The 17,545-nt window shown below is 38.8% G+C and overlaps 1 protein-coding gene across 4 annotated transcripts in view; it reads left to right on the top strand.

Annotated features, from left to right (window-relative positions):
* Nucleotides 1–17,545, top strand: part of micu1 (mitochondrial calcium uptake 1) — a 130,017-nt gene that overhangs the window by 69,646 nt on the left and 42,826 nt on the right. For 3 of the 4 annotated variants that reach the window (XM_072282652.1, XM_072282650.1, XM_072282651.1), the window contains exon 6: nucleotides 7,347–7,390. In XM_072282652.1, the coding sequence (XP_072138753.1) occupies nucleotides 7,347–7,390 (44 nt within the window). Of the gene's footprint in view, nucleotides 1–7,346; nucleotides 7,391–8,109; nucleotides 8,202–17,545 lie in introns of those variants that run through there. The other variant, XM_072282653.1, reaches the window with a different exon arrangement.

The following is a 17,545-nucleotide window of genomic DNA, read 5'->3' as shown; positions in this document are numbered from 1 at the left end:
TAAATGTTGTTGAATTAGCTCAGTATACATGAACCAGTTACCTGTTGAGCAGTTGAACATGTCTGTATTTCTAAAGTAGCCAACCATTTCTGCTCTTTTTTTTTATGATTGTCACCTGGTTCTCATTCTTTATGAAGCCATGAATTCTTCGGTTTTCTGTCTGTTTTTAAATTCACGATCATGTCTTCCCTTCCAAAGAACATGTGCTGCATTGCTTTTTTTTTGACTAGACCATTTCAAAAGGTCAGTAGCCTTCTCGGGTTTGTTTTTTAAAAAAAATGCCTTATTGCCACTGTTTTGTTTTGCAACTTCAAAACATTAACCTAATTCAAAGGAGAACAATAGAGCTGAGAGATGCGAGTCCTAGTTCGTGTTTTTACTTTAAGCATGGTGTGCATGCATCATGTAGTGTGATGATGTATGTGATTCACATATTTATACATGTAACCTGTAATGAGTTATTTAAGCATACAAGAATGCTTAATCAACCAATATTTACAATGTTACTCATAGCAATTTAGAGTATGTAAGACGGGAAAGTAAAGATATTTTTCTGTGTGGTGTAATGACTTAATTTCAACAATATGTTGTTGAAAGTGACCCCAATCAAACATTTGCCCTTTTGGCCATTGGGAAATAACATTCTAATTATTTGGCATGAAATATGAAATTGAAAATATTATTGCTCAGCCATCAAAAATTTGATCCAAATTACAAATGTATCCTGTTTCTTCATGTTAATAATTTTGAGAATCAGTTTGCAGATAAGTGATGTTCATATGATTGGTATGTTAGACTACATTTAATTCTGGTGGAGGGCGACAACCATTGGAAAATTGTATATGCTGCCTTTTTATTAGCTAGTAAATAAAGAATAGTCAACTTTGTTTGCAAGTGTACTGATAATGATAAGATTCTGTTCCTTAACTCTTCAGATTGTTACAATGTATGAGATTCTTGGTTTTTAACTTCAAGTTCAGGGATATCTAGGATTGAGTCCCCAGCTTTCTTAAGCCATTCTGAACCGCCAGAAGTCATGGACCATGTAGGTACCAATGACATGAGTAGGACAAGTGACGAGGTTCTGCGTAGGGAGTTAAGTGCTAAGTTAAAGGGCAGGTCCTCCAGGGTTGTGATCTCAGGAATGCTACCTGTGCCACGTGCTAGTGAGGCCAGAACTAGGAAGATTGTACAGTTGTCAGAGGGACGGCATAATATTTTTGAGTCTTTGGGCTCTCTTCCAGGGGAGGTGGGTCTTGGACAGTAGGGACAGTTTGCACCTGAACTGAAGGGTGTCTGATATCCTAGCGGGAAGGTTTGTTAATGCTGCACGGTGGGGTTTAAATGAAAGGTGCAGGAGGATGGGAACCAGAGTACCAAAACAGTTAGTGGAGAGGTTGTGGAGGCAGATGTTGGTAAGACCTCAGACAAAGTTAGGAATCAAAAGAATGAGAGCATGGTGTGACTAGTGTACTGAGCTGCATGTTAGATTAGATTAGATTCAACTTTATTGTTATTGTGCTGAGTACAGATACAAAGCCAATGAAATGCATTTAGCATCTGACCAGAAATGCAAAGGATAGTGTTATTTACAAAATAACTGTGAATAAGAAAAGTGCTATAGCACACAAATATAAAAGTACTGAGACAGTGCAATACAGATGCAATACTGCTTAGCGCTGTGATGAGAGGTTCAGCAGTGTCACAGCCTCAGGGAAGAAGCTCTTCCTGTGCCTGCTGGTGCGGGAGCGGAGGCTCCTGTAGCGCCTACCGGATGGGAGGAGAGTAAAAAGTCCGTGGTTAGGGTGAGATGCATCCCTGATAATGCTTTTCGCCCTGCCCAGGCAGCGTTTATGAAGATGTTCTCAATGGTGGGCAATTTGGTGCCGATAATCCGCTGGGCAGTTTTCACCATGCGCTGGAGTGCTTTGCGGTCCGATACGGGACAATTGCCATACCACACTGAGGTGCAGTGCAAGAAGTATTGTTGGAAAGGTGGATAATCGTTGAAGATGAGGTAGCTGGTTTACAGGAGAGACAATGTGTAGTCAGGAGAGGCTGCTGCAAAATTGCAGTTAGTGGAATGAGTTGCAAAGTAAAAGGCGCACAAAATCGAAAATGGTGAATACAGGACTGAAGGTGTTATATTTGAATGCGCACAATATACAGAATAAAGTAGATGAACTTGCAGCACATTTGCAGATTGGCAGGTATGATGTTGTAGGAATCACTGATTCATGGCTGAAATAGATTACAACTGGGAGCTTAATGTCCAAGGATACACATTGTATCAAAAGGACTGGCAGGAAGGCAGAGGGACAGAGCTGTTCTTTTGGTAAAAAATCAAATCAGATCATTAGAAAGAAGTGATATAGGGTTGGAAGGTGTTAAATCATTATGGCAAGAGCTAAAGAACTGCAAGGATAAAAAGACAGTGATGGGAGTTGTATACAGATGCCCAAACAGTGGGCTTACAAATTACAATGGGAGCTAGAAAATGCATGCCAAAAGGGCAATATTACAATAGTCATGGGGGACTTCAATATGCAGGTAGATTGGGAAAATCAGGTTGGTGTTGGATTCTGGTGTGGGGGTTGGATTTCTAGAGTGCCTAGCAGTTTGTGGTTGAACCCACTAGGGGAACAGATATTCTGGATTTGGTGTTGTGCAATGAACCAGAATTCATTGGAGAGCTTAAAGTAAAAGAATCCTTAGGGCAAGTGATCAGAGCAGAAATGCCTGGAATTTCTGGAAGCAATTCAGAAGGCACTGAATAAATACGTCCCGAAGAGGAGGAAGTAGTATTGTAAAGGAACAATAACACAACCGTGGCTAACAAGAAGTTAAAGCCAACATAAAAGCCAAACAGAGGGCATATAAAGCAAAACTTAGTGGGAAGTTAGGGGATTGGGAAGCTTTTAAAAACCAACAGAAGGCAACTAAAAAAAAAGTTATTCAGAAGGTAAGAATGGAATATGCAAGTAAGCTAGCCAATAGTATTAAAGGGGACACCAAAAGTCTCTTCAGATGCATAAAATGTCAAGTTAAGTTCTCAGGCTGAGCAGAAGATTCAGAAAAGGGGGTCCCTCACCCAGTCATATATATTTATTGAAAGGGAAGAAAAATATTGTTCAATTTTGTTTTGCTGTTCTTCCATTTGGTTTTCAATAGGACTCGAGACTTTCTGATGTCCTTCCTCACTCTCAAGCACGAACAGCAGTGGAAACATTTCAAGATTTCCTTTTGCAACGTGATTTTTCCAAAGATTTCTTTTCTTTTTAAATGCAGGAATCTTGTCACTTGAAGTCAAACATTTTCCCCGGGGCCTTGCAGAGGCTTAATCGATTAGTTCATATGGTGAAAATGTCTGCTAAGTAGGCTAGTTTCTGCAGCCATTCTTCATCTTCAAAGCACTCAGCAAAATCCAGCCTACTATTTTCCCGAAGATGCTCCTGTAATTCACCTTTCAGCTCAAACACCCTGCTGAGAACTCTTCCTCTGCTACGCTGCCAGATTTCTGTATTTAGCAGGAGATTGGTGTGTTCTTTGTCCAGGTTTTCACACAGTTTTTTAAACATTCTCGAGTGAATTAGTCTTTGCTTAATAAAGTTAACCATTTTTCTAACATCATCCAGAACTGTTTTCATTTCGTCTCCAAGAGTTTTTGGCATCAGCACCTCTCTGTGAAGAAAGCTGTGACAATGTCAGGATTTCCTTTTTTTTAAACGAGAAATAAACCCTGTCATGGTGCCAGTCATTGATGGAGCGCCATCAGTACAGATGCCAACACATTTCCTCCAAGACAATCCTTTTGTTTGTCTTGATATGAAGATAAAACATTAAATATATCTTGGCCTTTGCTTGTTTTTGGCAGTTCTTTGCAACAGAAAGTTTTCTTGAATTTCACCATTATATACAAATCTTACAAATGCTACAACATGGCATTTATTGGTGACTCATCAACCGGGATAGAGAAGCAGTTGTCTTTCAATTTATCACAGAAAACCTCTTCAGCATTATGTGACCTGTCATCAATACATCGATTTATCGTACTGTTTGAGAGTGAAACCTTTTCAATTTCTCATACAGCATCTTGTTCTAGCATTTTGCCCACTATATTTTTACATGCTGGCGTTATTAGGTTCTCACCAACTATGTGACTTTCACTTTTCTGAGTAATAAGTTCTGCTACTAAGTAACTTCCTTTATTTTTTTTTACTGTTTGTGACTTTATTAACTAAAGCTTTACTCTGTTTTTTGATTCCAATAGCTATTTAAAATAATCGACACTAGTGCAGTGAAATGACTCAGAGGATTGTAATTCTTCAGCATTAACCTTATCAGAATTGTCCATAAGCCTAGAATCATCCTCTTCCATCTCACACCTTTTCAAAAATTGCCACATTGGACTGTCTTTAGAGTGAAATTTTCCCTTCACTTTTCTACTACACTGGTAGAGTTTTGTCCGCTCCCAGAAGTTAGTCGGCGGCGCATAAGGGGAAGTTGGAGGAGGTAATTTGGTGGGGGGGGGGGGGTGGTAAGAGACTGACTTGGGTGAATCTAAGTTGGGTGAATTCGTTCATAGCTCAGAAAACGCACTTCACGCTCCTCATCAACCTACTGTCCTTCCCTCTGTGCATACAGCACTCACCAATTATCAACAGCCTCCCTTATCTCACACCAAAAACTGAGAATGAACTCAGCTAAATAAACATGGCACTGCCATACTGGGCTGAGATTGCTAACAAAGCTGCTTGGTCACTGCCCTGTACTGTGAGCACTAGCATTGCATGTTGCACGTTCAAAAAACTTTTTTTTAAATCATGAGCTCTCACAGAAGCCCGGGTGAGAAACCCTGCTCAAGAGGATAATGAAGGAATTAAATTTATGTGAATGTAATTTGCCAGCTGTAAAAGCACTTAGCAAAACATCATCTGTTGTTTGTGGAGATGTATTCAAGCTTTCATTAAATGTTTTCAACATTTGAAAACCTATTGTTCTTTTGTTTCTATAATTCACCCTGTTCCTGACTGTCTTTTCCACCAACACAGTTTTGTAAATGGTGTAATTTTGTAAATTTAGATAGAGCAAATCAGATGAAATACACTAACTTGTCCTTAGTGCATTTCATCTGATTTGCTCTATCTAAATGTGTGACATCACCATTTCCTTTACCTTTTGGAAAGCCACCTAGCAGTGCTGTGTCCATTGCCATTTCTTCTTGATCTGCAGTAAAGAGTTCAAAAAACAGAGCACAGTAGCCAGTTCTTGAAAGTTGTGCTATGTGCATCTCATCATACACCATTCTTCTGAGACAGAAGAGTGGAGCAGTTTGTCATCTCACCCTGAAGGAATAAAGCTTGGGATTTTAACTTATTGAATATTTGGATTTTTAGTTTCATAATTCACAGTAGAACCTTGATAGTGTGAAGCAAGTGGCAATGAATCATAAAACATGAGACAAAACCTGCCTGAGAAAGTTTAAGGTAAATTTATTTTCAAAGTACATATATGTCATCATATACAACCCTGTGATTCATTTTCTTGTAGGCATAGTAAATCCATCGTAGCATTGAATTGAATTGACTTTATTTCTTACATCCTTCACATACGTGAGGAGTAAAAATCTTTACATTACGTCTTCGTATGAATGTGCAATCATAGTAATTTATAATACATAGAGCAGTCAATGTAATATAGAAACACACTGAAATCAGCGTGAGTTAATCATCATAACCATAACAGAATTAATGAAAGACTGCATCAACTTTGGTCATCAACTTTCGTGATCAACCGGTGTGCAAAAGACAACAAACTGCAAATACAAAAAGACAGAAAGTAATAATAATAAATAATAAATATTGAGAACATGAAGAGTCCTTAAAAATGAGTCCTTAGTTTGTGGGAATGTTTCAATGATAGGGCAAGTGAAGTTATCCCCTTTGGTTCAAGAGCCTGATGATTGAGGGGTAATAACTGTTTCTGAATCTGGTGGTGTGAGGCCTAGGACTCTTGTGCCACCTTTCTGATGGCAAAGTGAGAAGAGAGGATGTCCTGGATGGTGGGGATCCCTGATGATGGATGCTGCTTTCCTACGATAATGTTTTGATAGATAGATATACTTTATTGATCCCGAGGGAAATTGGGTTTCGTTACAGCCGCACCAACCAAGAGCATAAATATAGCAATACAAAAACCACAAACAATCAAATAACAAAATGCAAACTATGCCAGATGGAAAATAAGTCCAGGACCAGTCTATTGGCTCAGGGTGTCTGACCTTCCATGGGAGTAGCTGCAAGTTCGATGGCCACAGGCAGGAGCGACCTCCCGTGCCGTCCAGTGTTGTATCTCGGTGGAATGTGGCCAAAGTCCAACAGTAAAAAGTTCAATATCTGGTCTACAAACACGTGCCTCGATTGTAATATGACCTGGATTGCACCATCTGTTGTTAACCAGAACAGTAAGCACCCAACTCCTTTACGCTTACTGCTCTCAGTGCACTTCCGGTCAGCGGGAACGGTCTGGAAGCCGTCCATGGAGAAGTTTTGATCAGAATGTCCTCGTGCTGCCCCGTTCCAGTGAAGCACATAACACTGCACTCCCGAAATGTTCTCTGACGCCTGGCTAGCGCCATGAACTCGCCCATTTTATTACCCACCGAACTCCTCTTCTCCATAAGTCTCTGTTGTCTCGACCCGGTCCTCTTTCCTCGACTTTGTGATCCCCCTCTGCATCCTCTGTGTGTTTTCCTCCAGATTTCAGTAGGGGTGTCCGCCGCTCTGCTCGCTAAACCGGCCGGCATTAGCGCAAGCAGCTGGTCCCCGGAATGAAAAATGCGACCATGCTTCTGTCCTGCGTGTCGGGATGTAACTATTTCCAGCACTAAAAACCCAAATAAAACTCTCTCTACCAGCATGTTAGAGAGGGTGCAGCTTCGACGTGTTACCGTGGAAAAAAAAATACAAAAAATAACTTAAGTTAAAAAGTAAGAATACTGATCGGAATGGCTGTATCAGGCTGCATGCATGACCGGTGCATGCGCACTCAAGTACATTTGTGTAGATGTACTTAGTGGTGAGGAAGGCTTTACCTGTGATGGACTGGGTAAGATCTCCTAGCGCAGTAAATAATGGCATTTATTGTATCCTGGCAAATACACTGAGTTGGAATTTACTACAGAAATTTTGCTTTGAAAGCATTGTTTTAAAAAAAAGTTAAAAACATCTCCAAGGGAATTAACAGTAATATGAGTAGCATGGCATCAGAATAAATAAGTCAATGCAAGTATTAAGAGGATTACATTGTGATATTTAATCATAACATTGGGTGTCTCTCCTTTTCAGATCAGGGTCTGGACCAGTTCATAGTGAAACGAAGTGATGGGAAGGTAAGTAACGTCATGTTGGCTTGTACGTAAAGCGGTTGATTCTAGGTAGTTGGACGAAATATGTATTTTTAAGCAGTTAACAGTTTTATACTAACTACCTAAAGCAAATTTAAAAGTGTTGTGTGTTCAGTCCACTGGCAATATGTTGTGTCAGATCTGTTTACAATATACACAAAGCAAAATATCCCAGTTGAAGTTGAAGTTCTTGGTAAGGATATCAATTTGTATTCTGTGCATTTTACATCATTTTTTTCCCGGTAATTGAAATTTCTCCATGTTAACTGGACTATTCAGAAACAGATGTCACTTGGAGTGTATGGTATTAACATGACTTGAACCCTGTTCTACTGTAGTATATTCGTGATACCAAATTTTATGATCTGGAAGATGCATAAAAGTAAGTCTACTGGGCACATTTTCTACCCATTGTTTTCTTGGACCCCATCTTCATGACCATTTGGCACTGATAAAAAGCAGATAGATTTCTAGGACAATTTAAGTTCATAAAGAATCAAGTATATCAAATCTGTTTTTCAGCTTTATCCATAATCATGTTGATATTCTGAAAAGTGCTGATATATTGTCTTACCTGATGAGATTAGATTAGATTATGAGAACACTCAGTCCTCTTTTATTGTCATTTAGAAATGTATACATACACTAAGAAATGATACAGTGTTTCTCCAGAGTGATATCACAGAAAGTAGGACAAACCAAAGACTAACACTGACGGAACCACATAATTATAACGTATAGTTACAGCAGTTCAAAGCACCTACCATAATTTGATGAAGAACAAACCATGGGCATGGTAAGTAAAGTCTCAAAAGTCCCCGAGTCGATCGACTCCTGAGTCCCTGATAGCAGGCGGCAAAAGGGAGAAATTCCCTGTCATAAACTTCCAGGCACCGTCAACTTGCCGATGCCTTGGAAGCAGCCGACCACAGCCGACACTGAGCGTTAACTGTTTCTAAACCACTGACTGCTTAAAGATAGTTAACAGATGAATTTGTGGGGTATCTTTTTATGCTAAGATCAAATATTAAATACGCCAAATATTAGCTAACGTTTTGAACATGTAACAAATTTCTTGATTTGCTATTCACTGAGATAGGATTTTAAAAAACTACCAATAAAATCAGCTTCTATTCCAGCAAGATTCCTCTGCCCCTTAGACAGACCCTTAAATGGCAGCGCATGTGATTGCAGCAGCAACCAAAGGTGTTATTGTCTTTGTTAAATTTTTTTTTTTACGATCGCAAGACATTAAGAACGTAAAGTACTGCAGGTCTACCCTATCAACGAGTTGCTCATTCGTAGAGAAACTGAAGGAGCTGGACTTGGTGCAGATCGTGCTGCTGCCTGCATTTGAGAGATTATGTGGTGCCGTCAGTGTTAGTCTTTGGTTTGTCCTACTTTCTGTGATAGCACTCTGGAGCAGTCGGTGTACAAAGGAGGTGTGCAATCTAACAGCGAGTGATGTCACTTTTCTTGTAATTGCAAGACCCTGTTGGACATTGTTAATGTGGAATGCTGCAAGTCCGATTCACCAATTTATTGGCAGACATTGGAGGAGCTGTGTGATTTCAGTCATAGGGAGAACTAGACATTAAGCCATGGTACAGCCACCCAGGGGAGAGACATGGAAGTCAGTACACTCCACCGAAGATGGTGTGGCATGGAGTCCAAGTTGGAGTGGATGCTGCCCGCAGTGTTTGCTTGGCAGAAGGCAAGCTGTATTGTGGTCAACTACATTATTCTGCAACATTCATGGACTCAGGGTCTTGGACTACATTTTTTTGTGTGATTGTATTTTACTGATAGCTTGTATGTGCTTGTTACCTTTTATGTGCTATACGTGCCTTTTACTGTGCGTGAATGGATCACCTGAAAAAGAATTTTGAATGGGCAATGATAAGAGTATGGATACTTGCAGAACTGCAGTTTTCCCGCTGTCCTTGCCAAGATTGAATTTGTTTTCCTCTTGACTGTAGGTTATTTATACATGGGTAGACAGTTCAACCAAAAGCAAATCAATGGCAAAATCAGAACTTTTCTTGAAAGCTAACCATCATTCCTGTAGGAACTACTAAATCTAGAACAGAAACTTTGGATAAATTATCTTCTATCAATTGTGAGACTTGAGTTCCACTCCCAATAACATGCACACCTTCCAAGTAAGAGCCAATTCAAAAGAGACTTAAAATAGCATTTACTTTTTCTATAGTGAGCACATTAAATAAACTTTGAGATATCTGTTTTGCTCCCTAATGATGTATGAATGGAAATATAGAACTTCTGTTTCCTGAAATTTAATGTTCATTTGAGTTAAATGTTCTTCCAATGTTAATGTGCAGCTGCTTGTTGTTACTATAATTTTGAGCAAAGAAAGTCTTTTCACCCCATTTTAAAAACAAATGCAACTCTAAGCATCCTTGGAAAATTTGACTGGTGCTGTTCACATTGTTTTCTGAGACTTCCTTTCCAGACTTACAACATTTTTGATTTCTTTGGTTTAAAATTATTTGAGCATTCTTTGAGGAACATCATTAGTGAGCGATTACATATCAAAGTTTTCCCATCCATATATTTGTATATTGCAAGTGTGTGATGACGATACCACTCTTACCAGTCTTGTTTATCTGCTACTCCCAGCAATAAAAATGTTTACATTTGATTACACTCAGAACTATCTCTTGATCTCACCAACTTCAAATAATTTCCAGACTTACTCTAATCACACTGTCTTCTAAAAGCTTAGTTTCCTCTTCATTCAAAATAACTCTATTTACCTCAGCAACTGCTCATAAAGCTTAACAATCCAAAACTCAAACACTGATCTGATCACAAGGGAAACATATCCCTTATATCCCTCTCATTCCATCCTTACTCTTGTTTCTCTCCCCAGCCCCAGAACAACATACACTCTAAGAGAAACTTTCTAATCTGACTCTTTTGCTATCAACTACAGTATTTCTCTCTGGTGTAAAGTATTTTCCTCAGGCACTTTTCAGTGCTCCTCTGAAGCATCTCTTTTCATTCCAAATAGCCAATCCAACATACTCTTCCTGCACTTTGTCATCTCACTGGTACAATTACAGGTAATCACACTCTTAATTCTAATCCATTCTTTCTAGCATAATTAAACAGTGAATGTCCATCAGTCTCTTTAAGGTTTAAACTTTTAAATTTAATGTCAGATGCCACATCGATGATGCTTCAATGTGACATCTAACATTAACCTGTATTCCCTTTTCAACTATTTTGACTTGAACCTTGCTTTTATATTTGAAGGAAAAGGTTTGATTCAACATCTGTTTTGTAAACAAAATTGCATTTATAATTGATTCTTCTTGTCTCACTGCTTCTTTATTGTGACCTACATTTAAGGCTGTTTTCTGTTTGTACATGTGAGTTGCAACTTCAGTGGTCTGTGGATGTGTTGCAGTGTCACTGTTATTTGTTCTTATCTTCCATATATTAATGTCATTTAGCTTCAGATAGTGAAGATTCACTGTCTTTTTGCTGTCTGCAAGTATATTGCAGTTTCATTAAGACTATTGTTGCTCTCTATAGATGTACTGTAATTTTACCATGCCTGATTTTACTCCCAACAGATATTTTATGGCTTCACTGTGGGTATTTTTCCAGGTACACCTGTGTTTGAGATTCCAGGTGGCTGTTGCTTATCTACAAGTATACTGCAAACACAATACAGTGTTCTGTGAATATAATGCACATGACACCACAGCATCAAATAGAGAGTTCTTTACAGTAATACAAATCTAAAATAAATCACACTATCAACGTCACTGGGTCATTTCTGCAGGTGTCTTATTGTGAATGGCTCTATGCAGGTATACTTCAGGTGACTTAATTTAATCTGGAACTATTTTAGCAAATATTATTGTCTGCATACTAACTTGAAGATGTTTTGCTGCATTGTGATGCTTTTAACACTTCACGAGTCCTTGTATGTTTGATTTGTTGAAGTTTAACATTGATAATGCCATCTTAACAGTACTGGAAGTCTAATCATTCAAACTGCTACTGTGGCTTAGTGTTGATGTATCCATTAACTGTTCTTATTGTTTGCCTGCACAGTTGCTTATTTTAGTTTAATGTAGTGTACTGTATATTGTGATGTAACTGGGCATCCATTTTCTCCCCCTGTCTTCATCACACTCCCTCATCAGGATTTCTGGCAGGTATGAGGCGTGTGAGCATATGCATTATCCAGTATGCACTTGGCCTTTGCTCTGCTCTCTCCTTCTCTGCAAGACCTCACTTGTTTCTCTGATTGAATTCACCCAGCATGCTTTGTTGCAAGTGCCTAAGACACCAGGAAAGACCAATCTTGCAAATTAATTTTTTTTTAATTCTTGTGCTGCTCCTATTTTTTCCTTCAGTAACAATGCTAATCACCACCATCTGTAGCAACATGATTACGTACAATAGGGAATGTAAGTACTTTTTGCATAGAAGGGGAATTAAGGGTTATGGGGAAAAGGCAGGTAGGTGCAGAAGAGTCCATGGCCAGATCAGCCATGATCTTATTGAATGGCAGAGCAGGCTCGACAGGCTAGTTCCTTTCATAATTCAGGTCATGATTCATGTTTCAGGTGAATACAGAACTGAAGGTGTTATACTTGAATGCGTGCAGTATACAGAATAAAGTTAATGAACTTGTAGCACAGTTACAGATTGGCAAATATGATGTAGGCATCACTGAATCATGGCTGAAAGAAGACTATAGCTGGGAGCTTAACGTTAAAGGATATGCATTATATCGAAAGGTTAGGCAAGAAGACGGGGTGGCGTTGCTCTGTTGGAAAAAAAATGAAATCAAATCATTAGAAAAAGGTGACATAGGGTTGGAAGACATTGAATCGTTGTGGCTAGAGCTAAGGAACTGCAAGGGTAAAAGACTCTGATGAGAGTTGTATACAGATCCCTAAACAGTAATAAGGATGTGGCCTACAAGTTGCAATGGGAGATAGAAAACACATGCCAAAAGGGCAACATTACAATGGTCATTGGGGATTTCAATATGCAAGTGGTTTGGGAAAATCAAGTTGGTTGTGGGATTCCAAGAGGGGAATTTCTTGAATACCTACGAGATGACTTTTTAGAGTAGCTCGTGGTTGAGCCCACTAGGGGATCAGTTATTTTGGATTGGGTGTTGTGCAATGAACCTGAATTGACTAGAGAGCCTAAAGTAAAAGAACCTTATTGCCTCATCCTCCAACAAAACAGCAGTGAAGTAAGACATAAATTTAATGGAATATAATTGGCCAAAATTTGTTGGGCTGGGCATTGAGCAATCATTGCAGATCGGGGTCAGGTGTAAGTTGTATCTGAGATGTTAATTATAATGGGCACAGAGCCCTTTATTCCCTGAAACAAGAAATAGTGTTGCAATATACAGAGCTTCATTTTCTTGCTCTGTTTGTTGGTGATAGATGCACTCTGCAGTTGGGTTTTACAGAGCGTGTGTCAAGCTTTTTTTCAATTTATTTTTAGTTTTACTGAAGGATTTCATGGCAAGCTATATTCAATTAGGGTGAATGAGGGAAACTGAATGATCAGCTTGGAACAGAAATTCTGGAATTTTGGAATTGCCACTCACAGTTTGCAAGCAATCTGTGTTCGGAATAGCATAGAAATCGGAGAGATTTTGTTTCATGAGTGAGGCCAATGACTGTAAAAGTCAAAAGCAAAATACTACAGGAGCAATTTAAAAAGTGGAGTAAAAACTTAATAAATCCAGTAACATTTCTGAAGATAGAAATGGAGTTACTGTTAAATGTTAATCACCGCTCATCAGATTTGTGAAATTTGTAAGTTTTTTTTGTCAGGGACATTCAGAAACAATAGTGAGCCAAAGGGCCTGGTACTACTCAGTATGAATCTGATTCTAGGACGATCGTGTGAGCTCTAAATAGGGCGGCGTCCAGGTGAGATGTAAGCAGTGATGCAAGTTGAGAAGGGTGATAACAGTAAGTGAATAGTTCGTGTACAAAAGTGAAGTAAATAAAAATCTGAAATGATCAGGAGGGAAAGAGAGAAAATATAGAAACTGCTGATCTGGTATCTCACATATGCAGCACATTTTTCTCTCTCTCTTAGTAATTTCAAATATTATTTGACTCCTGTGAATATTACAATTATACTGCTGAGGAAAAATTCTGCTACCCAAAGCAAACTTGAAAATTGAAACGTGTGTCTTTCGTTCTGAACCAAATTACCGCATTCCCTTTCTTAGTCTCAGAAACAAAGTACAATAAAAAATTTGGAAATGCCGGTATGTGTATTTTTACCCACCTTGCATAACCAGATAATTTTGAAATATTTACCATTTATTACTGATTGACTATTTTGTATCTATCCAAACACCAGCTTTGGAAGGAGGCATTTAAAGTCTCATCCAGAAGAAATTTTGCCCAAGTTGGTCATAGGCCGTGTTCTAAGTAATTCTTGGTTTAAAAACTATTGGAAAAAGCCCTGAGCAATTGTAAATTATGTGGTAAGAGCGATCAAAGTTTAAAATACCTTCTCCCCAGAAGATTGTATATACCCCTGAGACAGTTAAATCCTTTAAAAATAATATCTGAATAAATAAGGCTTCTAAGAATTTGCAGACTGAGATTTTACTTTATTATACTTTGCTTTTGGAAATACGGGATGTGATGATTAGGTTCAGTAGGAGAGAGAAGTACTTTGATTTTTAAGCTTGGTTAGGAAATCAGAATCAGGTTTATTATCACCGGCATGTGTCGTGAAATTTGTTAACTTAGCAGCAGCAGTTCAATGGAATACATTTTATAGAAGGAGGAAAATAAATAATAAATCAATTACAGTATTATGTATATTGAATAGATTAAAACTTGTGCAAAAAACAGAAATAATACGTATTTAAAAATTGAGGTAGTGTTCATGGGTTCAATATCCATTTAGGAATTGGATGGCGGAGGGGTCGAAGCTGTTCCTGAATCGCCAAGTGTGTGCTTTCAGGCTTCTGTACCTCCTACCTGATGGTAACAGTGAGAAAAGGGCATGCTGGAGGTCTTTAATAATGGATGCTGCCTTTCTGAGACACCACTTCTTGAAGATGTCCTGGGCACTTTGTAGGCTAGTACCCAAGATGGAGCTGACTAAATTTACAACCCTCTGCAGCTTCTTTTGGTCCTGTGCAGTAGCCCCCCTCTGCCCCCCCCCCATACCAGACAGTGATGCAGCCTGTCAGAATGCTCTCCACGGTACATCTATTAAAGTTTTTGAGTGTATTTGCTGACATACCAAATCTCTTCAAACTCCTAATGAAGTATAGTTGCTGTCTTGCCTTCTTTATAAATGCATCACTATGTTGGAACAAGGTTAGGCTGTCAGAGATCTTGACACTCAGGAACTTGAAACTGCTCATTCTCTCCACTTCTGATTCCTCTGTGAGGATTGGTATGTGTTCCTTTCCCTTACCCTTCCTGAAGTCCACAATCAGCTCTTTCGTCTTACTGACGTTGAGTGCCAGGTTGTTACTGCAGCGCCACTCCACTAGCTGGCATTTCTTGCTCCTCTACAGCCTCTTGTCTTCATCTGAGATTCTACCAACAATGGTTGTATCATCAGCAAATTTATAGATGGTATTTGAGCTATCCCTAGCCACTGATTAACTCATGCTGATTTTAGTGTATTTCTATGTTACGTGGACTGTTCTATTTATTATAAATTACTATGATTGCACGTTTAGATGGAGATGTAACGTAAAGATTTTTACTCCCCGTATGTGAAGGATGTAAGAAATAAAGTCAATTCAATACATCATGGGTATAGAGAGAGTAGAGCAGTGAGCTAAGCACACACCCCTGAGGTGCACCAGTGTTGATCGTCAGCGAGGAGGAGATACTGTCACCAATTCACAGAGATTGTGGTCTTCCATTTAGGAAGTCAAGGATCCAATTACAGAGGGAGGTACAGAGGCCCAAGTTCTGTAACTTCTCAATCAGGATTGTGGGAATGATGGTGTTAATGCTGAGCTCTAGCATAGGTGTTTGTGCTGTGACATAGGTGGTCTAAGGCCGTGTGAAGAGCCATTGAGATTGCATCTGCCGTTGACCTTTTGTGGCGACAGGCAAATTGCAGTGGTTCCATGTCCTTACTGAGGCAGGAATTCAGTCTAGTCATGACCAGTCTCTCAAAGCATTTCATCACTGTAGATGTGAGTGCTGCCGGGCGATAGTCATTAAGGCAGCTCCCATTATTCTTCTTAAGCCCTGGTATAATATTTGAATTTATTTCCACTAGATCTTATTTGAAAAGATTAATAACAGTAGTTATTAGTTGTGTGATCTAGGCATTGCTGGTTTACTATGTATTGCACTTTTAAAAAATAATTTGCTATCACCTTGATTCACTACAGTCTTTTCGGTGATTGAACCTCTACAGAATTTTGGGGTATGAGTTCCAGGATTAAGTCCAGTATAATTGCCAAGTTAGAGTGTATGTTGTTGTGTGAATGAAGTCACCAGAGAAAAGTACTGGTATATATCAAGCAGCCTCTTTATTTGACAAAACAAGATACAGCAGGCAACATATGGAGTCCCTTTTACTTGGGGGAAAAAGGACTGCCTGTGCCCATCACGACATGCATTTTATATGCTAAAGATCAAAGAAAATTCAGGACAGTTCAACCAAATCCATATTTATAATGCCCTCTTGAAATACACATGTAACAGTTTACAATGCCTGGATCTTCCCACTATCACACGCAAAATAAGTGTTTATTACTGTTGTATCGATGCAATGGGATGTTGATTGTCTACATAAGCATGAATCCAATCAGTTAAGTGCCTGTTTCGTAGTCTGCCTGGTTTGTGATTCAAGGCTTTTGAGAACCTATTCAGAGCTGCATTTTTAAATTAAATCTACAATCTATATTCAGATTTGAAGGTTGGTGGCTGAAGTTATTTGCTAAATTTGCTAAACCCAAAAATCAATACTTTCACTAGATCTTATTTGAAAAGACTAATACAGGAATTATTAATTGTGTGATCTGGGCATTGCTGGCTTACTATGCGTTGCTCATTTAATAAGTGATGAGCTATCACCTGCAATCACTGCAGTCTTTCAGGTGATTGAATCTCTACAGAATTTTTGGATATGAGTGCCCTTTTGTCCTTGGTAATAGAAGGTTGTGGTTTTGTGAAGTTGAGAGATGTTTTCTGAGTAGCTTTAGTGATTAACTACAGTGCTGTCTGTAAATGATATGTGCTGAAGATGTGTTGTGCTGCTGGTGTACATTATAGTATCTGTGTGGGTCATGAATTTGATAATACAGTATGTAAATGTATTAGAGTTGCTTGTGGTTGAATTGTTTCATCCTCAGACATTTATCTTGCAGGAATCAAAACCATTCAACCTTGTAGCACATTGGAGATGAACCTGTGTGGCTATCAATTTAAATCATTCAGATTGGTATCTGTAACAGTACATTGAGATTTATGAACTACTAAGAAAGTTATGCTGAAAGCATGAATATTGTGCTACAAGAAAAGTGAACAGAATACCTAGTCTCCTTATTAGTACACTTCCAGAGTTTACTGTGAAATTGAAAATATGTAGATTAGGACATATTAAATTTAGTAATGAGCTTGAAAATGAATATCAAAAAAAAACTCCAGTTGCTGGAAATCAGAAGTAAAACAGAAAATGTTGAATAGCAGATCAGGCAGATTTATTGGAAAGTAAAACAGTTGACATTTCAGGTCCTGGTAACCAGGACAGCTGGGGTGGGAGGGGGGTGGAATGTAGATTCTGAAAGCTATAAAACAAGTGTTTAAGATACAGGGACCTGCAAATCAGCACACAGTTTTTACATTGAAGAGAAGCCTTGAAGAGAAGCATTTTGAAGGTGAAAATGCTACTTCAGTGTTACAGCTTGCATGGCAGAATAGACTTTTCCTCAGTTTCTTTCTGCCATTGAAGAGTAAAGATATCTGAAGAAGTGAGTTGGGAGGAGAATTGTGTTTTTGAAAGAAGGGACTGGACAGAAATCAAAGGAGCAGATTATTGGGGAATGAAATGACAAATAAAGAAAATGTGTGTCTCCTCCTGGTGGAAAGGGTTAAATTATGTGGATAACCTGCATTTGCTTGAGTT

This window comes from Mobula birostris, chromosome 18 (assembly GCF_030028105.1).
Source record: "Mobula birostris isolate sMobBir1 chromosome 18, sMobBir1.hap1, whole genome shotgun sequence".
Classification (NCBI taxonomy): domain Eukaryota; kingdom Metazoa; phylum Chordata; class Chondrichthyes; order Myliobatiformes; family Myliobatidae; genus Mobula; species Mobula birostris.
Note: the sequence above shows the minus strand (reverse complement) of the source record. Positions and strands in the feature narration are given on the sequence as shown.